The sequence below is a fragment of the Pavona decussata genome, unplaced genomic scaffold, assembly GCF_977016875.1.
Source record: "Pavona decussata unplaced genomic scaffold, jaPavDecu1.1 SCAFFOLD_262, whole genome shotgun sequence".
Taxonomy (NCBI): domain Eukaryota; kingdom Metazoa; phylum Cnidaria; class Anthozoa; order Scleractinia; family Agariciidae; genus Pavona; species Pavona decussata.
In genome coordinates this window covers 1,402,912-1,426,907 of record NW_028145665.1, presented here as the reverse complement: position 1 = coordinate 1,426,907, position 23,996 = coordinate 1,402,912, and the positions used below count along the sequence as shown (strand labels likewise).

Genomic DNA, 23,996 nt, shown 5'->3' with positions numbered 1-23,996 from the left:
ACAGAAATATTTGCTCAGGGAACGTTAGAGTTGCACAAGTGGCACTCGAATGATCCAGTATTAGATTCTCCAAGTCCTAGCCCGGACGGAGAAATGTACACCAAGGAACAGTTGAGCATTCCAAGACAGGCATCGGCCTTGCTCTTGCGTCCCACGTGAGAAAATGGAACCGATACTATTGGAGTGAAGTTCCTCTCAGAGAAAGTATAGACTACAAAGCGAGAAAATCAAGGAGAGATAAACAGAATATGTGATCCACTGGGGCTGGTATCTCCTGTTACACTGAGAGGTAAACTTTTTTACCGCGACGCCTATGAAACCGGTTTGGCCTAAGACGCACATTTGGCAACCAAGGTGATGCAAAACCGGTCGCGATGGGTGCAGAAGCAACCAGAGATCTCTACCGTGCCACGGTCCTTAGCAGCCCAGCGAGAGGAGATCCGGGAAGAGCTCAACTGTTCCTTTGTCGAAATGACTGGCAGTCAATTCAACTCCATGCATTTGGTGATGTCAATGGTTGGTTGCAGGAAAGGCCAGATTAGCGAAGCAAGGGCTAATGATAACACGGCAGTAATTAGTAACCTGGCATATGACAGTAAACTTTGTGATCAAAGTTAGTGAGACGCTGGAGGGATTTCCTGTGAACGAGTAGCATTGATGACTTGACAGTACCGTGGCACTTCACTAGATAAAGGAAGTTGGTGAATACAAATAATTCCTAAGCAACCGAGTTACAAAAATGTAAACGCATCGCGAAGTGTTTTCTAGAGTCATGTTGGGACTTCAGACAACCGAGCTGATCCTGAAAGCCGCGGTGGAGACGTTACTGATCAAGACTTGTGGTAAAATGGGCCGAAGTAGCTGTCCAGCAGAGAGCACTTATCGTCGGATATTGTAACAGGTCCGTCTCAAGAATCAATGGCATATGGCAACGCGAGAAATATTTGCAGTGGCAATTGCAACAGTGAATAAATTAGATTCCCTCCTTGAAAAGTTCAACTACTGGAATACGATCAGGGTGTGTACACAAGAAAGACGTTTGCGCATAACACACGCGTGAAGAAGAAGACCAGTAGCACAACTGGCCCACCGACCACTGAGGAAATAAACTAAGCCAAGCTATTCTGGGAGAAACGACTGCAATCCAGAGCAACAGAAGATGAAAGAGATAGTGAAGAAAAGCTGCAGCTAAAAATCTAAGGTCCTGTCACGGATGTCGGCGGTTTAAGCGAAGGCGTATTCAAGCCTCCCCGTCGAAATCGAATCGAAGATGAACACCATTCCATGTTATCGGGGTGTGCTATGCAGGCCTTCTAAAGTACCGCGTGAGGTCCAACACAGATGGTAAAATCCTGTATCTTGTTGTTCACCTGCAGTTTGACACGTGCACTGTACTTGGTTTTTTTCCTAACTTGGAAACCACGGCAGCTCCAAACGCGCTGCTCGCCGTGGCCGAACGGAAAGGGTCTATTCTGATAACGGGAGGTCATGCATTAGAGGATGAGAAAAAATGACTTTCTACCGAACTAGTAGACAGTTGTTCAAACAGTGGATAACTGTACCTTGTAGATAAGTCGATATCCAACTGATAAAACGTATTTGTTGGAGATTTTTTTTATCCAATGGATAGCGATTTACCCACTGGATAACGTTATCAGCTCTTTGAACATCCGGGAAGAGGTGTTTAGAAAGTGGAATAGGCCTTTTTTGCATGAACAAATGCTAGTTTACTTTCAAAATTTTACTTGTTTTATATCATTTTAGTGTTTATTTTGTATTTGGTGTGGATTTCTTTTCGGTCATTGCTTGTCGGTTTGTGGTTGTCTGTGGACGGCTCTTGGACCAAAGGATGATATCTAGAAATTACGCTTGCAACATTTCTCGTACTTGATGCCAGTTTGGAGTACAGACGTAAGTATTTTTACCACACGTCTCTTTTTTAAAAGGTTTCTCTCGGCTTCGTGTGAAAACCAGTGGCTGTGGTATTCGTGTATCAAGAAAAATAATAAAATTGTCTTTTGTTTTGTGTTAACTGCCCCGCAAGGCTAGGTATATGGGTTGCAGAACTCTAACACTCTTAAACAAATGAAATATGCGTTACTGGCCAAGCGAGAGGTCAAGATGGCCAAGTTTTTTTTTTTTTTTTCTAACCGAGAAAACTAACCAATTAAGTATTTGACATGAGACAATAAGTTTTACAAAATCAATCTCTCTAAGATACTACAGAGTAACTCACCGATTCAACGTCACCTTCATTAAAGCTGAAATAAAATTTCACTACACCAGGATGATTCCATTCTCTTTCCTTTTCGTTAGGTAAATGTTGAGAGTTTACCAAGCATTTTGGTGAGCGTTTCCCCCACAACAACAAGAAAATCGAAGAAAAGATTGCATTGTTCCTGGATTAAGCTTTCGATGCCAAGGGAACGGGAAATGGGTAATCCCGAGCGGGCAAGATAGCTCCATCTCGCCTGCTCGGGTAGCCAATCAAAGCACAGCATTTGACTCATCGTTCCCGCTCGCGAAGCCAGCCATATAATAAGAGAATGACTACCAACAACAAAACTGCCTTATTAGGTCTATGTAATTGGTCAAATTTACATCATCAAACAGGAACGAATCAACGTTGTATTTTTACACAAACTTTAAAAGGAATTCCATACGATTTGTCAGAGAGACTAGCAAAAACACTAGTTTCTCTTTTTAGTTTTAAAAAAATTCGCTAATTAGTATCATATGTTACTTTAACTTCTCATGTAAATGGTAGCAGAAACAATAGTCCTCTTTGAATTGAAACAAATACATGTGGTGCAAATGAATCAGATCAAATCTTGACTCGGCGATAATTATTCTGCGTCAAATGGTTCCAATCCTGGGGTGGAGAATGTGAAGCCACGAACAGAGGAGGTGGCCTTTCGCTTGAAGGATACAAATCCATGCCAAAAGAAGTGGGAACAGTGTCTTACGCATAAAGATATCTTGTTCACATGGACAACTCCTTTACCTACAAAAATTGACAAAAATAAAATTACATACAGCCTTTTTCGCGAAACTTAACAAACAGAAACTAAAAGTTCAATATTCATTTTGGCTACGAAACTCTCAGAAGGAATCATCTGAAATTGTGACACGGTAAATATTTTGTGACAGGACAATCAGAAACGCCACAGTTTAAAAATGTAATGTCTTTGAAAGAAAATTATTCAACAACTGCAAAAAAAGACACTCTCTCATTCCTCAAAGCAACTGCTACAGAAATTTCATACAGTCAATTCTCGTTAATGAGACTTACACCGTCGAGACCAACATTCAGATAGAGAAACATTCTTGAAGACAATTCATTTGCAACAAAATAGAATTGAGTTACTGCAAGGTTTAACAGAAGATGGTTACCGTGTTCCTTAACCAGTGTTTACAAAAATAACATCTCGTTTGTTTATTTGAAGGTGGATTTTATTGGGGAAAAAACCTTCGAATGGCATTTACGCCATTTGTCATTAATGAAGACGTTATGGCCGACTCGTGTACGTTTAAATAAAGAGCCAACAGCATTTTATGTTTGAAACCTTTACTGTTTATAAACTTCAGGTGTTCATCTTTGAGAGGGGGGGTTTCGCCATAAAGAGAGCGAAGTAGACTGTGATGGGCACTACATCTGTAGAACAATCATAAACGTTATTCGAGGAAGTCTTACCCAAGGCAACTAGCATCACTGAGCTGTTGAGGACCACGAAAAGAACGTTTACCCACAAGGCGTCGTTTTCGCTATGGTTATGAGCGACGTCACATGTGGTGTACATTGCTCCAAGGCATACGTCAAAGAAGATGACCCACAGCACAAAGGTTTGGAGTCGAGCTTCAAACTTGTCTTTTATAGGGCGGAAGAAGGTGTAGGCCACTCCAAATGCACTCACAGTGAACAAAGTAAGGCCAATTTGTGAAAGACTCTCAGAATCAAAGAGAAAGATCAATGAGATAAGGATCAGCTTACGATACATCTCTGTTATCTCCCAAAACCAAAATTTGTTCTTATAGTTTTCAAAAAAGACTTTCAATCCAAACGCAAATTCATCTTCAGTCCCTGCATCGCGGTATTTGTAGACGAGAAGCAGCACCAAGAGAGGAAATCCCACAGGATAAAAAGCGAACGCAGCAGCAATTGGCCAGTAAAACTTGTGTCGTGTGGTGAAACATTCGATAGAGTAATCAGCCCTCAGAAGGGAGACGCATTGACTTTGGTCAGTTGTGAAGCATTGAGTGACACATGCGCCTGGAAGAGGTAGAATTTGGATAATCGCTGTACTTGTTACTGGATATGAAACCAGTAGAAACAAAAACAAGTTCCGATAACAGGACTTCTTTAAACTAGACACTGCTCTTAGTTTTTCGCTGCAAGGCCAATCTATTTTTCTTTGGATGTAGCGCTTTTTAAGGACAAAATATATAAAAACAAGAAACAAAACTAAGACATTTACCGAAAGAACAAGAATGAATTTTAAGAACTGATCCAGTCGCAATTGCGAATAAATGCAGGCAAGTGAAGCAAACTGAAAAACGTTTCCCTCAAACCATTTTAGATAGTCTTCCATCGAAATCAAAGCCACTGGCCACTGAACCCTAGTCAATGCCGAGAAAACACCAACAATGACTTGACAAAATCCAGTTACAATTTTGAAACATGACATGATGACATCTGCGACGGCGCGATCATTCTCTGTTCTCTTTGAGTCGCCCCACTGAACCATCAGAAACACCAAAACAAAGATTGCAAGCGCTACAACGAACGAAGTTATAGTAACAGCTAGCCTTGGACATTTCAGGCAAGTGTTAAATCGTAAGTAGTAATCACTCGCACAAGTAGCACACAAGCTTCCTTCATACCCTTGGTGGCATTCGGAGTCTATTCCTCCCTTGCAGGAGCCGACATAAGGACATTTTATTGGTTTTGGCAGTGATATGGGAAACATGGAGAACTTTTTGTCGTAAAAAGGCCCAAAACAGTGAATATTGTCAACAAATTTCTTATAAAACTCATGGATGCTTTGATTAGTCCATTTCCAGTAAAAGTTTGGCGCCAGTATTGCCGTGTCATGTTTGCAGTTCATGCCGAGAGCTGGACAAGCTGAGCACGAGCCAAAACGATCCAGGCGGTAAAATCCGTGAAGGCATCTGCATGCACGATAACCAGCGGTTTCATTAGAAAGGGTCCCTGTTAGTAAGACAATGCAGTCATCAATAATAATAATTGTGTGGGGCGACAAGAACAAAGTGACTGTTATGAAGGACCTACAGGTTTTTCAGAACAAGGCCGCAAAAATTATTCTAGACAGGCCACTTTATTCGTCAGCTACTGATGCCCTGGTAACTTTAAAGTGGCTGAACCTAGAACAACGTAGATCTTACCATCGTTGTATATAAATTTATAAGTGCATTAATGGACTTATGGACCACTCTATGAACTTACTAACAAACAGTGACATTCATGATTATAATACAAGGAACAAAGACATGCTCAGACTACTCCGTGTTAACAGAAATTGGGGAAAGCAGAGAGTTTGCCATCACTCTCTAAAAGACTGAAATGAATTAGAGAGAGAGACCAGAAATGCACCGAATATTGCTACTTTTAAGCGAAACATGTTTGCCAGGTTTTTCAATTAACCCTATCAGTAAGAATTTTTGTAGTTTTAGCTTTTTTGCTTTTATCATTTTTTATTTTTTATCAATTTGAAGTTTTTAACCCCATCGATGATCTTTGTAGTTTCAGCTTCTAGTTTGAATTGCTGTTTTTATCATTTTGTAATTTTGTCTTATATATTGTATTTTTTAACCTTTTGTATATTTAATCTTTATAGGACCTTTCTGAAAACCACATTTAGTGAACGAAAGCTTCCTAATAAAAGATTATTATTATTATTATTATTATTATTATTATTATTATTACTATTAATAATAATAATAACAATAATAATGATATTAATAATAATAATAATAATAATAATAATAATAATAATAATAATAACAATAATAACAATATTAATAATAATAATAATAATAACTGCTATAGGTGTTTTCTACCCCTGGGTAGATAAAAGCAAGACGAAAGTACAAAAAATATAGTAATGATGATGACGATGATGATGATGATGATGATGATGATGATGGTGGTGGTTGTGGTGGTGGTAGTGGTTATAGTTATGAAGATACGAATGATCAAGAGTAGAGGTAACGACGATGCTTACCGTATGGACAAGCTCGACAGTCAGTGGCACCTCTACCAGGATGACGGTCCACGGAGACGTAAGTTCCTGGGCTACATCGCTTGCAGTCAATCTGCCCCATTTGGTCCTGATAAAAGCCTCCTGTGGGTATAAAAGCGTGATCAACTACATTAGTAACCCATGCATAATGGCTACCATAACTATTTATAGTATGTTGCGCAACCCTCTAAAAAAATGCTACACTTTAAGTGCGTATGAAGTAAAAAAGTTCTTGTTCTAATATGATAGTTTATTATTTTCTGATTCTTAATTAATAGGTTTAGGCGGTAAAACACTCACAACGCGAAATCAATCGAACCGAAAGTCTTAAATTTGGCGCCTAAAGGGCGATTTACACGGTACGACTTTGTCGCATGCGACAAGCTTACGTCAAGCCTACGACACGAATTGTGTCGTGTAAATCAAACCTACAACTCGCTTACGACTGTCGTGAACGTCACAAAAAATGTCGTAGAATTTTAAAACATGTTTTAAAATCCTACAACAATCGTAGGTCTGGGTCTGGCAAAGTTGTGTTCGATTTTTTGCATGACGCGAGCAGCACCCGCTCCAGAAATCACATGCGACAGTCGTAAGCAAAAGTTGCACCGTCTAACTCGGCCTTAAGAGTTTCTCCATCTTGCACGCGGCCAAAACGATGTATCACAAAGCTGTGACATTGGAAATACTTCAGAAGTGAGACGTAAACAACTCTTCGAGCCATTTGCTACGTCATCAGCATTGTCCTGAGCAAAGGCTTGTTCCCAGCCCACGGGACACGATTTAGTAAATTTTGAGGTTCTTTGGGGGGCAAAAAATGTCGCTTTTAGTTGATTTTGTCAAAATTATTTTGTCATTTCGTAATCAGGGCACAACAAGCTTCAAAAACACGAAAACAATTACTTCATAGGCACTTTAAGAGCGTTCTTTATTTTTTGGGTATACCCTTGAGGTTTAAAAAGTGGGAATAATTTTCTGTTTTATGTACATAAAAGCGACAACTTTTAACTAAAATTGGTATGTGAGAGGGTAAGAGATTGAGATTCTTGGGAAATCCCCTCGATGCAAGGAAAATGTAATGAACATATGAAACTTTAACAACAAAAAAACAGGTTGGACACAATAAGGGAAGTGGGAGCAAGTACTTCCTTTGATGTGTGCTGTATCACATTCAAATTTTCCTATTGTAATGTTACCTGGAGGACACGCCTCACAATGGGAATGGGAATCGTAAATACGAAAACCAATTGGGCAAAGGCTACATTTACAAGGGCTGTAAAATCCTGCTGCTGTCTTGTTTGCACAAATGTTGCAAACAAAGCCTGAATGAAGAAAGCCACTCTTGTAGATTATTTCGTATTCAGAAAGGAAGACATAGAAAGTTGTTGAAGCAGCGCACTCACTAAACGGATAAAGAATAAATTGAACATTAATTAATTTTTTAATACTGATGTTACATCTCATGATGACATAACTGATAAAAAAACAATTCTAACTAAAGGAAAATGTACTTTTCTGTTACTAATTTTCGCGGGAACTTAAGAGCGACTCTCCCTAAGAACCTCATATTGAATTGCTATCTAAAAAATAGATATCGCTGATAACTCTTCCATCAACTTCTCTTGGCAAGTAGGTAACAAATATGAAATAATAACGAAGGAATTTAATTTTCTTAAAATTTTGTGATTCGAACTTTTCGCACCCCAGGCTGTGCTCGAAACTCACTGGCAAGATGATGAATTTTGCAAGACTTGCAGCTGCTAGTTCTGGAGAATACAGATCATTCAAAACCTCCCAATTCTCTAGTTGAAAACAATGACCCTTCGCGTTAATAACAAGATGACTTGCAATCTTAATCTTCCATGACTGTAATAAATCTGAGGGCACAAAGTTTATCTACTTTGAGCACTTATTGCAACATGTGATTCAGCCCAAGTTCAATTTAGCTCGTATTCACTGGCTCTTCTACATATCAATAGAAAGTTCCATCCATCGTCTCGTTAAAACAATTCGCGGCAATCCAGTTTCTTTTCCACAAGTGAAAGTTGTGACATTCCAACAACACGGCCATATTTTCACCGAACATGCCATTACGAATGTTAGCAACAAACAAAGAAATGAGATAACTATCCTTTGAAATTTCTCCACAAAGCAAGATTAAACATTTCTTACCAATTTGATGCTAACAAAAACGCCGTCCACCATCTGATGTTTTTTTGTTTTCTTAGCCACTGCCCAGTTCGTTTATTGGTTCAAGCCACTTCAGATTTCCCGGTGATTTTTTCCGATCGAACACTCATTGATCAGTGCTGCTAGTTTTTTTTTTTTTTTTTTTTTACCAGCAGGCGTTTTCTGTCCCTCAACTAAAAGAATTTCTTTTGACAGAAAACGCCTGCTGGTAAAAAAAACTGATCACTCTCCGAGAAATTTAAAGTGGCTTGAGCAAATAAACGAAGTGGCCAGCGGCTAAGGAAAAATACATGGTGGATAGCGAATTCGTTCCAATGCAATGACCGCTTTAATGAAACTCTTCCAGCATTTTTATTACGATCAAACTGGAAAGAAATGTTCAATCTTAATTCGTGGAGAAATTTCAAAGGGATAGTTATCTCATTTCTTTGTTTGTTGCTAACATTCGTTGTATGACATTTTCAATGAAAACATGGCCGTGTTGGGCGAATGTCACAACTTTCACCTCTCACTTGTTGAAAAGAAAGTGGACTTCGGCGAATTGTTTTAACGAGGCGATGGATAGAACTTTCTATCTATTGTTGCCACTTTCAAGGATCCAAATAAGGGTGTTTAAACGCGCAGGATGAGGACATTGAACGAGGAAACCCAACAAGAATGTTTAGAAATACTTCAAATTTATTTTTCTGTTTTCTAAGATCGTTTTGGGACCCTTAAGGGATATTTGTGCACTTTAATACAGCTTGGTCTTTTCGGCGTTTTTTTTTTTTTTTTCGCTCCATTAAAAAAGGATTAATTTTCCAATGAAACTATCCAGTTTTCGAACTAAGTTACAAGCCAGCACAATAAAAGGTTCATGGCTCCTGGCCAACAATTTTCAAAATGAATGAAAAGGATAGGCCTATCCAGATTGGAGTGAATTGCATTCGAAATAGTGTTTTATTGTAAAGAAGTTCGTTTTCTCTTAATTTTCAACTGCTAAGGGATAGTCCGTATACTTAGCAAAGCTACCTCGTTTTCTTTTCTTTTTTTTTTTTTTTTACATTCAAATTTACAGCATTGTTGCTTCAAAGCATTCTGCAAGATAGTCAGCTAGCCAGGGATACTTACATTACTGAAGAGTAATTTCCAAGTGGAAATCGACGAAGGTTTTTGCACGCTATAGACCTGAAAGGAATCAATTTATTATTTCACATTTTCCCCAAAATTTTAGGTCTCTTTGATGTTGTTGTTGTTGTTGATGATGATGTTGATGTTGTTTTTGTTTTGTTTATCGGAAAGAAAAATGTGATGCAACTCCAGTTATCCAGTTAGCATAAACAGGACTGAACCGAGCTTTTAACTCTCTTCCTGTTGCTCGCTTGAATTTTTTTTTTCATAGAGATTACCTATTTCAAAAGTTTTTCATAAAAGCACTCTCGATACCTGCAGGAATCGATACGTATTGTATGGTACATTATACATCATTACGCAGCGAAACTAGCCCTATAACCGCGCGTGTCAATAACTGAAATACATTTGGAAAGTTATTTGATTTATAATGACATATCGTATATTATATTGGTACTTACACTTTGATTTTAGGTGTCATTTCATTGAATATACCATCTGGCAGTGAGGTCAGTGGATTATCGAAAAGAGTTCTACGAGAAAGGAAATCAGCGATTGCATTGTTACTGCGCCCTCAATGACACAGGAGCTCTGAACTTCAAAACGCAAATAACTATTTGGTTTTTCACAGATGTCAACCAAAATTACACGGATAGCAAAGAACTGCGGAAAAGAGAAACCTTCGAATCCGAGAATGAAAAACGAGACCTCGCAATGGGAATTCGTGTTTTACTGGAAAGTACCGTAAGAAAGATCAGTAATCAAATCATTTAACCATCTAGTATGGTGAGTAAAAAGGTGCAAGCAAAAACATAACAATAAGATGCGTCGGACGCAACAAAATATTCTGATAGATTAAATGGAAACCGATCCACTTACAGTGGAAACGTCAATTGCAACTGGGCTGCATGATCACTTCTGAACAACTGGAAACAAAATTAAATCTCGTGTCTTTTAATTTAATGTATTATTGAAATTCCTTGGTGAGGATCTTTGAAGTAATTTACTAAGACGACTTCCCGGCGTAATGGCAAAATGTGAAAAGCCTAAGGGCAGGGCACGTTATTTAAGGGAGGGTTTTACATTTGGGCGCATGTGCCTCAATCTAAATAGATATTGTTAGTATATTTTTCTTTCTTATCAATTTTATGGCTTTAAAATCCCACTCACATGTACTTTAGTAATCACATACTATAACTAGTCCAAGCAAAATGGCAGATGACCAAAATTTACAGAAAATGTCAGTGGATTACACCGACACTGTCGATTATGAATTTGCTGTTGGCCAGAAGGGTTTATTCCACAGGTGATGATTTTTCAGGTATTTACATGCGAAATAATGCAATCACCTGAATAATCATCAACCGTGAAATTGTCACTTGCAAATTTGCCACCCGAGTTATCTTCTCGCTTCCGAATGGCTCATCAACCATAAAATTAATTTAATTTAATAAATAAAAATTAACTGTGCTGGCGTCATAGTGAGCAAGGTCGAAAAAAAATGTTTTGATATCATGCACTGCATGTGCCGACCGGTGAAACCCTCCCTTTAAGTAGTAATCCAAATTTGGAATTCAGTTTCGCACACTCAAATCGTTTAATACTTACAGCGAATGAAGATGGTTGAGTCCTCTAAAGGCTTTGTCCTCAATAAGTCTGATTGCATTGCTATGAAGAAACCTAAAACAGTTACAAACGATATTCAGTTAATATTAACCGGTGTCGGATTTTGAATTACTTTTATTTTTCAATGTTCTTACTTTAAATTAGTTCCAGAATTGGATTGACCAACACAAGACAAATACCTGCTGAACTTTCGAGAAATGACCCAGTTTGTTTGGAATTTGTTCAAGGTCTCGGCTTAGTTAATTGACAACTGAAGGATTCAATGCGCTCCAACCCAGCCTTTAAACTGTCAATTACTGTTGAAGATCTGGGGTGCTTACCATCTATGCAAATCACCCGGCAGGAAATTTATTGGCATTAATACGAAATAATTTAGCTTGTCTTAACAGAAGATGGATAACATGTAAAATGTATGAACATCAGCTGTAAACCCTAAAAGGAGTAATAATAATGCATCACTTTGTCCAGAAGCCCATAATTTCAGAAGTACTCCAAATGGAATGATGCGTACCATTTGATTTTGCGACTAGAATTTCAATTCCGGGTTTTCCATGTTGATGGTAAGAACCCCCTGTTTCGAGTGTTACGAAACGCATATGAAGTTCCGAGATGGCTTTTGCTTGTACACTGAACGTTCTGTACGATCACTAAGGCTATGCTATATTCTTTACGAGGAGAACCATCCAAACAGTATATTTAATAACTGGAGAGTTCCTCTTTAATTTTGCACATTTTACTCCGTTTACTCACAACGATCTAAGAATCGGTACTTCAACAAAAGCATCCTTGGGAATAACCGTCAGATTATTCTTAATCAACATCCTGTGAAAAAAAAATTGAAAGTAGCCTAAGTTAATAAATTAATGAATTAGACCGTCTGTCCTTAGTTTATATGAGGAATAGAAAGCCTCAGTCAAGTTACACATTCGCCGGGTATTAATGTCCGAATTGATACAAGTGGTCCTGTCTTGAAACTTGTCAATCAGAGTGCTTGTTATATAATGTTTAAAAAACGATTAGCAGTGTTTTATCGAATTTAAAACCACGAGGCGCGGCCGAGTGGTTTTAGACCCTATGGAACACATGCTGCGAGTTTTTTGAACGGCTTCAAAACCATTCCTGGAAAAGCGTGTGTCAATAGAGTTCATAACAATTATGCTTTTGTGAACGTTGGAAATTAGCATACGAGAAAAACACCGCATATTTATGAGGAGTGTTTTATCAGCTGATAAAACACCGCATACTAATAGGGAGGAGGTTTATCGATATCAAGTCACTGCACGTGATGTATTATCGACCATTTGATAGGTCAATGGCCTTATGCATTATTAATGAGTTTTTGAAGTAGGCCTAAAACATCAGCCATTTAACAAAGTGGAATAATAAACCCCCTGGTTTTGTAGATAATAGCCGCCAACATTTTAATAATATTAAAATATATTATGGTATTTTTTCTAGCCCTGCAACATAATACGATTTAAAAAAAATCCGCGCGTATCATTATGAAGATAATTAACTTAGATTATTCATGCTCATTCCCTCATTATTAATTTAGCATTTGTAATCTTAGTTAATTAATCGTGTGTTTTTTCCTGCTATATAGTGTAACGGTTTTTCATAATCCCTTTACAACTGATAATGATGTGTCAGTCACATCAAAACATGTCTTGTATTAAAAATGTCGTTTTATTTAAAAAAAAATAGTATAAAGTGTACTTATATCAGAAGTTGTTCACAGTCTTGTAAGTAACGTAATGTAATTGTAATGTAATGTAAGTTGCGTCATCGTAATCCACAAGTATTAGGAAGCTTAAGCAACGACGACGGCAACCACAACGACAAAGCAACAAAACAATAGGTTTAGTAAGCAAAAACAATCGCTCTGCACGTGCGTTTTACATTTTGGTACATTTCTTTGCCGTCCTCTGCGAAACAACAACGTGAAATGACCACATTTAAGGTTTTGTGGAGAACGTGAACGTACGACGGTGAATTTTTTATTTTCTTTTTTAACTTGTACGCCACTCCTACCAATTTGGTTCCTTGATAATTTGCCATTTTTGTAGAAGTTGAGCGAGTTGAAATAATCGCGAAGTATCACAAATGAAATAAAGATATATTTTCGGGTGACGTTTGCGTTGCCGTTGCCGTCGTCGTTGCTTAAGCTCCCTTAATCAGTGTGTTCTCAGAACCACAGTATTGTCCAGAAATAATGTACACTCACACAAAAACGAAATAAACTTACAAAATGGCTAGGTGCCTCAGTCCAGCAAATGTGCGTCGGCTGATATGAATGATGTTATTGAAGTTTAAATTCCTTTGAAAGAGTGAGAAAGAAAAATAAAGAAATAATGTAGCCGAGTCAATAAAGTATACCTTTTTCTCTAGACTCTACTCCTGAGATTTATTTACATAATTGTTAATAAGGGTGCACAAAGGGCGGCAAGAGCAACGGTAAAAGCAAGTGACGTAGACTTCGATAAATTAGTCGTAAATAAATGCTCTCAATTCGCTGGCCTTTGCTGATTTTGTAGTTCAAAGGGAAAGTATCACGGGAATTTGGTGTTGTATCGAAAACTCCAAAACGGTTTTTATCAACAGAAATCTGAAACTATTGCTCAAATTTGACGTAGATTGTCACTACAGTGTACTAAGACTATCGATAAGTGTCTCTGTCTACTGATGGGACTGGGTTAGAACGAACTACAACTTGAAACAAGCTAGGTTAACTATTTTCAAGTTCTCGCGTTTTCGTTTCCAAAATGCACAAGAGCAGGTTTTTTAATTGTCCCTTTCAAGAATTCAGTTGATTTTTTTTATGTCCTAGAATTTTTTTTTGCAACTAAGTGAAGGTGTTGTCTCACCATTTTCACCACAAAAGGTCAAAAACCCCCGTAATACTTCTCCGTTAAATTGCGATCTTTCAATATTTTGTAGGCGTATCGCGTGTTGACAACGTCTGAGAGCCTAACATTATTGATCAAACACAAGTCAGTTACAAAACTATTGGCGGATGAGGGAATTAACTCTGCAGTGTATGATACAGTTCTAAAGTGAAGCCACTTGTTGCCTACTGAACATCAGCCCTTTGGCTAGAGGAAAATTTGCGTTTCGTTTCACCAATGTAGCTCTTGTCACAACCTTGGCAGGGAATTGAATAAATAGCGCCACGAGTCTGGTCTTCTGGGACAGGGTCCTTCGGTTTAGGAAATATACTTCCGATAGTCTGGCAGGGTTTTAAAGCAACTTTACTTTCATAGTTGTTTAAAATCCGTTTCATGAATCCACCTGGTTACAGGTCCATTGTAACCTAATTTTCCCATATTTTCTAAAACTACTTTTTTTCAGTTCTTGAAGTGATGTACCAAACACGAGAAAGCGTGTTTCATCAGATATCCAAACACTGAGAAGTAGGTTGAAAAAAAGAGGCGCAGCCGAGTTTTTTTGAAGCGACTTCCAGGTGTTTGGATATCTGATGAAACACAGTTTCGAGTAGCTAATAGTAATGTGTTATTTCTCTAGCTATTTTTATTTTCACTTACAAAAGAGATAGAGTCTTGTATCCAATAAACATGTTCTCTGGTATGGATTCTATTTGGTTGAAGGATAAATCACTGCGATACAGAGGGAAACAAGGTTAACAGTAGTCAATCAAATAAGCCGAGGTGAAGCTAAAGAAACCAAATTCTAACATTTTCTTAAATTTATTTAGTCGTTTATTTATTGATAATACATTACAGTGCATTTATTACACTACTAATTACACTACAGAACAGTTACAACAATTGCATCAAAAAATTACAACCCAGTACAATTATTCCGCCATTGTTGCCAATGGCGACCAGACTCCAGTTGTTCAGAGAACGGATGACATTTTAAAGGGAACCTCCACTCTGACAACAAATTGATGGTAAATTGTAGGAAATAGTGTCTAAATTCTAAATTTTAGTTTAAAAAGTAGAAGTAACATTCAAGTGTGCTAAAAAATAGATGTGATTATCGCCTATTTTCGATTTTAAATTTCCTGGGCGCCGCCATGTTGGATTTTATGTCGTCATACGGTTGCCGCTATTGTTATTCAGCAGAATTTCTTTTGTGTGAAACAATAGAGCAACCATATTACGTCATGAAATCCAAGATGGCGGCATGTATTAGGCATGTATTAGGCATATTTTTTTGTCAGTAGCGTTAGTAAATTGTAATAGTGTAGTGTAGTTTTAACTGTTGTATTGTAAGTTCATAATAATGTTGTACAGTAATACTAGTAAATTAATTACAAAAAAAAAGACTTTGTACTACAGATACATAATACTATAGGTGTTGTTATATAAGTATTTAACTAAGTTTATTATTTAACTAAGCATGTAATAATTGTAAGAAGTTTTGTGTTGCTAATAAAGTGCTCATTAAAAAAATTAAAAAAAAAAAAAAAAGATGGCGGCGCCCGGGAAATCTAAAATGAAAAATAGGCGGTAATCAAATTCTGTTTTGTCTGACACAGAAATATTATATCCATGTTTTCCAACGAAATTTAAAATTAAATTGTATTTTCAATGATTTAACGTTAATTTACTTTACAAAAAACCCACGTTATAGCTTTCAAAACTTTTTCAGGCTTTCTTTTCGAAACTGCTTAAGTTGCGTAGTAACTGCGAGGATCTTTCTTCTATTTGATCTTTCATCCGCAGTTCAAAATATATGTTTCATATATTTACATTTATGTAAAATAGACTGTTGGCTACTTCTGTTCAACTTACAGAAATCCTTCCACGCTGATTTTCCGAAATAAATGGTATGGCAGATGGGAGATCTTATTATAAGCCAGTGACCTAATAATGGAATTGTCAATCACAAAACAAAGTTATTCATAAGAATTTTATCATCAACAAAATCATCATCTATCCGATGATCATGAAAACCACCAAGAACTGATCATCCTCTATTGTAAGACAGATATAAAGAAAACAATCGCCTGTATCAAAACAACACTTTTTTTTGGGGGGGGGGGGGGGGTGGGGACGAAAACAACAACTGTTGACGATCATAACAAAAAAAAAACATTTGCATTTCAATGCCGGTTAACACTGCGCCAGGGCAATGTGATACCAAGAAACTATATAAATAAATCGAATTTGTTTAGCGAGAATGAAACTTGACAGTTTGTGGCCCTCAGATTCCGGATCGAATTAGAATCTGAAAATGATGGTTTTTGATGAAAAAGAGCAAGTACTTATCGTGACATCAATTTGAGTTAAAAAGAAAAAAAAACGTTTTCCGTAAAATGGTCTTGTTTATACTTTTTGCGCCATTTATTTTGCATTATAAAAAAGCGGCATGAGTGCCTGTAGGACATTAACTAACAATAGGAGCTGAGTTTACTTACAGATCCCCAATACGTGTAACTTCAGACTCTCCGAGACGTGATATATCCCTTATGAGATTTTCCTTCAGATCTCTGAGAAAAAAAAGAACCTAAATAGGGCCTAGCGAAGGGAACATACATAATATGTAAAAAAAATTAAAAGAAATCTAAATGCGTCGTTTATAGTGCCAGTGCACCTAGCTACCCCCATTGAGGCTACAAGCAATTGCAAAAAGAGTTGAGATACTCTCTGTTATTTGGGTACTTTACGCTCTCCACGGTGTTACTTGTCCTCCCCCCATGTTTGTTAAAAAAAATGTTGTATTGTCCAGGTAACGGGCAAGAATTGTTATCCGCGTTAGGTGTCACTTTGGTATGCCACGCTTCTAATTTCTTGCCCGTTACCTGGACAATGCAACATTTTTTTTAATAAACATTCATAATTATTTACATTTTTACTATTTTGCAATTCAATCTTCTCATCGCTTTCCTATCATTTATTTTACCCGTCGAAGACTGCAGTTCGGGCAGTCGAAAGCTCGTAGGTTTTTAGTCATTTTAGCCAGAGGTCGTTTCTAAAAAAAGTTTTAACTATGTTTCGTCCTGGCTATGGCTCTTCAATATTTTTCAAATAACTGTGTTGGGCCAGGTATGAGTCACACAGTAAACTTATAACACGGAACGATCCCGGGACAATTCTGGGCTCCAGTCGAACAAGGAGTTCCTCCTTTGTTTCCGCCATAGTTGCCAGGTTACGAGATGATCGTTTTGGCCGAGCGCGAAAAGGATCCTTTTCAAACCGCCAAGTCCGATCTTAGGAGCCAGACTGGAAAAGGACAACAATTTTCATTCAACACAACAAATTAATAAGAAACGCAAAAATATATTCGCGTCATATAACATTTTGAATATAAACCCGGCCACGAAGTGCAACGGTGTGAAAGTGAAGGACATTTTTTCGCAGGATACTTACAGAATTGTGAGATCAGTAGGGCCAGTCAAATCGGGCACCGACGTCAACAGATTTCCCTTCAGACGTCTGTGATAAGAAAACAAACACATTCATCAATTGTGTTTATTGTGTTATCATATGTATTTACTTACTTATCAAATGGTCTTCTTTCTCATCGGTTCTACTCACTTTTCAAATGATCATCTTTGAAACATTTTTTATGTCTCATTTTTCCTTATGTTTAACAAAACTTAGTGGACAGTTTAACAAAAAAAACGCATTCTGATACCAATTATGTCAAGCTCATTTTTTGTCATTATTTTAAGCAATTCGAAAGACCCGTTTACACGTTCGGTTTTGTGGAATTTCTGTCGCATTTTCTAAATAAACCCTTGTCGTGCTCTAGTTGTAGTTTTTTATTGTTTTTTTTTTTAATCTCGTGTATAGACTATAGCAGCGATTTCAGTCCGATTTGTGGCTACGATATCGTAGGGGTTTCAAACATGTTTGAAACTTGATGCAAGTTTGCTAGATTTGTCAGAAAACATACAGAGATATCGTACTGAAGTCGCAGCTGGCTTAACCCTGTCTAGACCAGGCTTTGTTTAAAGTATAAAAGACGTATAAAAGCTATGACAATGAGACTTGGAGGAGAGATAGTACGTTCAACGATCTTTTGAGGTCCACAATAAGAAGTAATGACGTCAAATGATGTTGCAATTACATCATGATTGTCAAATGGCGGCCATCTTAGATCCGCCATGTTGGATTTCTGGTTAATCGTGCGATTTGTCAAGTGCGACAAAAGTTGCATGAAAAGTCGCATGTGTAAACGCCCCTATATTGAATATCAATCTAAAAGTAGAACAAACTTTGGAAAAACAAAGGTTTTAAGAATCTACATAAATAATAATTAAAGAATTTAATAACTTATACCTGAACGTTTTCTAATATGTAAAGAAAGGCGCTAAATGCTTTGGGCTCAGTAATGACAACGAGAAGATAAGAGGTACATCCTGTAACGGGCGTGGAAAGGAGAAATTATCCGAGTCAGCGAAAGCTTAAAGCACTGTATATACCAGTATATACCAGTATACCATATACTTACATATTTGCTGTAAACACTTTTTTCCTTACTGTTGTAGTTTCCACTCCTAAGTCTAATTTAACTAGCAGAGCTCTTTAACCAGTATTATAAATTCTACTTCCCTTGTTTTATTTAACTGCACAGAGGTAGTGGCCAACACAAAAGCCTTGCTCCTTTGGCCACTACGCACTTCTTCCGTAGAATGTAAAATCACTAAATAAATTGCTTTGCACGTTTAATTTTTTTCTTGCTATAAATTATATCGTATTTTGTTGTATTAAGTGTGAATAAAATTGAATTGAATTGAATTGAATTGACTGAGCTACTGTGTGACTCGTGGCGAGTGAGGTTATTTACCAGGTTCATATGTGACACACGTCCTACCTATTACTAGGAACAGCAATGTGGAAGAAAATGGCCTGTGGCGGTAAATATTAAGGAAAGATGGTAAATAAGGATGGCATATAAGGAAAGATGGTACATACATTGTATTGAGCTCGGAAATGGAATGAGAAAGATGAAATGCAAATACTGAGTGTCGTACGCATGCGAGGGTTTTTGCCCATTCAATGGCACTAATTAATTAATAATCGTAATAGGACTGAGTGGAGTCGAATTGGGCCTGTAATCATACGAGTGATTAATAAAATCGGACGACCAACCAGCGGGAGTCCGATTTGTTTAATCACGAGTATGATTACAGACAAAATTGGACGACACGAAGTCCGGTTACCAATTAACCATAACTCTAACAAAATTTGACAAAAAAAGTCAACAGTTTAACTATTGGTGAATAAATAGAGGGCAATGGTTGAGTTAAGTTTCGAGATCGATTTAATTACAGCGCGCGCGCAAATGACGCATACTGTCGATTTCCACCAGGCATGACGCGTACACCGTCCTGTTATCATGGCTGCTGACAGCCAATCGGATTCGAGAATTTTGTTATAGTTATGATTAATTAATTAATTTATTTATTTATTTATCTATGTAACGTTTTTGTCCTATTTTGTATTTCTTAGCTAGTCTTTAGTTCTAGCTTAGTTCTTTTATTGGAGGTTCCTTCTGTAAACCGCTTCGTGACGTTGGTTTCCTCAATAAAGATTACTTCTACTAATACTGTTAACTACTGGCTAAGTAAGTTATTTGTATATAACAACAAATCTCACTTACATTCTACTGAGTTTAATACATTTTCTGAAGGTTCCATTGGCTATATCCCTAATCTTGTTGTCGTCTAGAAACCTATAGTTAAAATCAAAGGTTCCTGTTAGCCAATTCGTGAATGCAGAAGTCGCATCGAACTACACCACAACTAGGTAAGCACTTGTTTCAATATCTCAAATCGCCCTCCCTCTCTTCAAATTTTCATACGCAAAGTGTAAACCACACAATCTTTTTTTGTTTTTTGTTACATAAGTTACATAAATAAAGCGACAATCGAACCCGGGCCGTCCCTGCGGATCACCAGGTGGTGACCTAAACCACTAGACTACTGAGGACTCGCTGCCAGAATCTGGAATTTCTTGGGTACATATCCTATACCTAAATATAAATGCTAACCGCAAGCTACCTAAGCTAAATTAAGCTAACCGGAGAGCTACTTAGGCTAACCGGGGTGCTTTTTAGGCTAAGCGGAGGGCTATTTATGCTTTCCTAAGCTTCACTTTATGTAACTTTAAGTAAATGTCCAAGGGCTGTTTGAGATATGGAAGTGAGTGATAACCCTATAACTAAGGATTCGTGGACGCCATGCGGGAATGAAGTGTGACCTGAAAGGTGTAAAACATTGTTCGCATTGTGTTTGGTTGGCCCAGGACTCGAAATATAAATCGTATTTAACAAGAAAGCCATTAAAGCTTAATAAGGGCATAATTTATTCCGCATTCTAAGCCGCTTATAATGAGATTTTTAGCCGTTCCCCTCAGCAAGATTAAGCTCCTTGAATAGTTTTGTACTTTTCAAGAAAGTTTTAATTTTGAAAATTGTTTGGAGCCTTTGGAGTGGTTGCCTTTTAAAGACGAAAAAGAAAAAATAAATAAATTTAATCTCCGTTACCTCGGGAGGTTTGAACCCGGGACCCTTCTCCTTAAGGACCACGAACCACGCCGCTACGCCACATAAGCACGACTCCCACAGAAGAGATTTTATTTTTGTATTTATTTGTTTAGGGTGTCTAACTATCCGGCACCCGTGACGCTACGATTTCAACGGTCAAATGACATTGGATCGCCAAAGGAGAATACGTGAATGAGCAGGGAACACCCTCAGACTTTTCTCCATCGTACTTTCTTCTTCCATTTTGTACGAATTCCCTTTGGACTTTGACGACAATCTTGGCCTTGAGCAGCTTTCAACGCGGCGCTTATCTTACCAAAATAAAAACTTGCGAAGACTATAAACATCGGTCGAGTGTTCTTTTATAATTGAAGAAGGAGAGAGCAATGAGAGTACGCCATTTTTGAAAGTTTACGACCCATCGAGCGACCGAGTGACATCTCCCCCTCACTTCGATAACTCTGTCATTGCGCATGCGCGCATTCACGAGTTAAAAATGAAAAGAAAAACAAGAGAAAAAACATAGATGGTAAAAAAACTAGGACGACTTAAAAAGTTTAAATATACTGACAGGCTAAGCCTGCACGCGTAACCGACCAAGTTACCTAGCATTAAGTGCAAGATTTACGAGAAAATATTTTTCCTCTGTCTGTTTGTGTTGGTTTCCGTTGATTTGACTTTTTGTAGTTGTTGTTGTTGTTGTTGTTTTGTTTTGTTTTGTTTTGTTTGTGTTTTTTTCCTTTTCACAAATAGGTTACTGTACGAACGGAGACCCATATCCTTGCTTCGCCATTTGTTGTATTATACAGTAATAGTGAAATTTAGGTGTAGAAGCTATTAGGTGGAGCTACTTACAGAACGATCATTTTATCACCAGGTCCTTCCAATGCTCCTGGCTGTAAGCGAGACAACATGTTCTCCGAAAGGTCTCTGCAAGAAAACGTTTACCTTTTTATTTATAACAATGTAGTAAATGCAATTTATATCAAGTACAAGCTTATGTCAATAGTTTGCATAAATCGATGCCATTTAATTGCACACAAATTTCGTGGAAAAATTAGACGGTAAGATTAAAATTAAACAGTGATAGGACATACTGACTTATGGACACACAAGATAGAGGTTACTATGCCAGTAAAAGTTCGTGATAAACGCACACCGAATATAACGTATGTCAAACAAGACCGGGATCGATGTATTTTTAGGTTAGACATAAGCGCAAACGTACGCAAACGAAAGCACCCAAAATTTCTCTTTTTTTCTTTCATCTGCAACAGTTAAGGTCTTCAAGTGTTTTCAGAGGAAAACTTAAAAACTTTTAAGGCAACTTGCCTAAATATTGTGTAACACCGAATTACTGAAATCCTCAACAATACGCAAGAACGTTTCATCATCGCCTTTTCCAAAGCAATCCTGTGCACCGATTATTAATACGCTTATTGTCAATGTACTCCATTTATCTTTGCATATTTTCTTACGGTACTTTTGTATATATTCTGTATATGACTGTAAATTTTGCCACTTGAAGTCAAATTTAGAGCGTGTGACAACAATGGCAGCGGTTACGTTGTGCCGTCGTGTTGGAAGACAAGAAGTACGCTGCTGTTTCCTGATTGGTTTCAATCTGTTTTTATCCTCTGGAAAAGCGAGAAAATAACGTGGAGGAAACAGAACTGTAGAAAATACGGATAGTGAGTCTGTAATGTCTGATGCATTGGAACTCGCACTACATATATTATGTTCAGATTTTGATTTATTGCAATGGATATTACTGTTTGCCACTAACACCATCAGCACCATCGGCCACTCTCGCGAGCACAGCCGCAACTTTACATGAGCCTCTCTCTCCGTAAAATCCAGATAAACAGGCACGATAAAGTAGATGGTAAAAGGTTTTTATTCAAAATAGAAGCCATAACAACAATGAATGAATGTTTTACTTGGATAGTTTGTCACCGAAACGCCGCATCTTCTCCACAGTTTTCAAGTTCCTCGGCATTATACGACTGACCAGTGAGAGTTTCTTCCGGCGAAACTAATTAGAAAACGTCAATGGATTTATCAACTTTTATGAAGAAATAAGCTTACATCTGCAGGCGCGATTTCCGGACTACCGGCGTGTTGCGTTTGAGAAAAGCTCGATAAAAATAGTTCACCAATCGGGTTGCGCCATTCAACAATAGCGCGATTTCAAAACAAAAACGAATGACCACATTGAAACAAGACCGGAAATGGGCCTTTAAGGAATGTAATATTTTCTCTTCCGTTCCTTTTTTTGTTTTTTTTGTTTTCTTTTTTTTCGTGTGTGTGTGTGTGTGTGTGGAAAATGAAATGTCTTATTTTTGTTTTCGTCCTTTTCCGTGTTTTCGTTTGTTTTTGTTGTTTTTGTGTAACCTTTTTAAAAGTGTACCAATCTTTTCTTTCCTTTCCTCTTTAAAACTGCACTGTAGTGTAATTATTTGATGCAATTGTTGTAACTGTTTTGCAGTGAAATTAGTAGTGTAATTACTGTACAGTAGTGCAATAATGAAAAAAAAAAAAAAAGAAGAAAAAGAAAACTAGTTATCGGGACTTTGAGGGAACGGACCCTAGGACGCAGAGAAGGATCGGGAAATCAATGGAAACAAAATGTAATGCACTTCATGTCCTGGCGACTAACGAGACGCTTCAATTACTTTACTGCGCACGCGTTCCAGGTACATATTTAACAATAAGGGCGGTACCAGAAAAATGCGAAGGAATGAGAGCTTGACGAAGTCACTTCGAGTACAGTCCATACAACACTGGGAAAATGCTGGGGCTATTTGTGCTTTCACGGTTTGTTACAATGTCAAAAGCGTTAAGCTGACCTTGGGATAAGAAACAAAATTAGCAACGCAAAGCTCTTCGTGGTTTCTTTATAGCTGGTCTACTTACAGGTAGCTCAAACTTTTCATCGATCGAAAAGCCCCACTCTCAATGTACGTCAGACTGCAGCGTATCATTGTTCTAAAGAAATCATATATGATTATTATCGCTATCATTATCATTACCATTGTTATTATTATAATTGTTGTTACTATTCATTTTGCTTACAATCGCTATTCTCATCTACTAAGAACACAGCACACACTGGCATAGTTTTGATGTTATATCCAATGGCATTATGCATACAAATGTTGGACTTCGGATGTACAGAAACTCCAATTTATAGATACAAAAGGGTATTATACAAGCGTGTCACCACTAGATGTCATTCACCTCTAGGCGTCTCTCTTGTTCTCAATGATAAGATTCGGGGGTCAATGCGAAAGAAGAAAGCGACAGAAAAATACATGGCTGACATCATTCGGCCGTTGCTATGCTGTTAGT

General features: G+C 37.6%; 1 protein-coding gene across 1 annotated transcript; it reads right to left on the bottom strand.

Moving 5' to 3' along the window:
• Positions 1 to 2,634: 2,634 nt before the first annotated feature.
• On the bottom strand, positions 2,635 to 23,632 carry LOC146456062 (uncharacterized). The gene is made up of 16 exons (XM_085093625.1): positions 23,562 to 23,632; positions 21,501 to 21,575; positions 19,761 to 19,832; positions 17,522 to 17,587; positions 16,570 to 16,641; positions 15,944 to 16,015; positions 14,729 to 14,800; positions 13,432 to 13,503; positions 11,937 to 12,008; positions 11,169 to 11,240; positions 10,022 to 10,093; positions 9,561 to 9,617; positions 7,457 to 7,662; positions 6,243 to 6,362; positions 3,695 to 5,209; positions 2,635 to 3,004 (listed from the first exon to the last, which is right to left on the bottom strand). Exons 1-16 carry the CDS (start codon positions 23,627 to 23,629, stop codon positions 2,847 to 2,849), a joined length of 2,841 nt encoding a protein of 946 aa, XP_084949751.1. The 5' UTR covers positions 23,630 to 23,632; the 3' UTR covers positions 2,635 to 2,846.
• Positions 23,633 to 23,996: the final 364 nt, after the last annotated feature.

What these genes read in the sequence shown, in the direction of transcription:
- LOC146456062 (XM_085093625.1), bottom strand. Translation starts at nt 23,629, where the DNA reads ATGATACGCTGCAGTCTGACGTACATTGAGAGTGGGGCTTTTCGATCG. An exon ending in ATGAAAAGTTTGAGCTACCT is followed by an intron (nt 21,576 to 23,561) that starts GTAAGTAGACCA and finishes GTTTTCTTGCAG; the next exon opens with AGACCTTTCGGAGAACATGT. An exon ending in TGTATTAAACTCAGTAGAAT is followed by an intron (nt 17,588 to 19,760) that starts GTAAGTGAGATT and finishes TTCTTATCACAG; the next exon opens with ACGTCTGAAGGGAAATCTGT.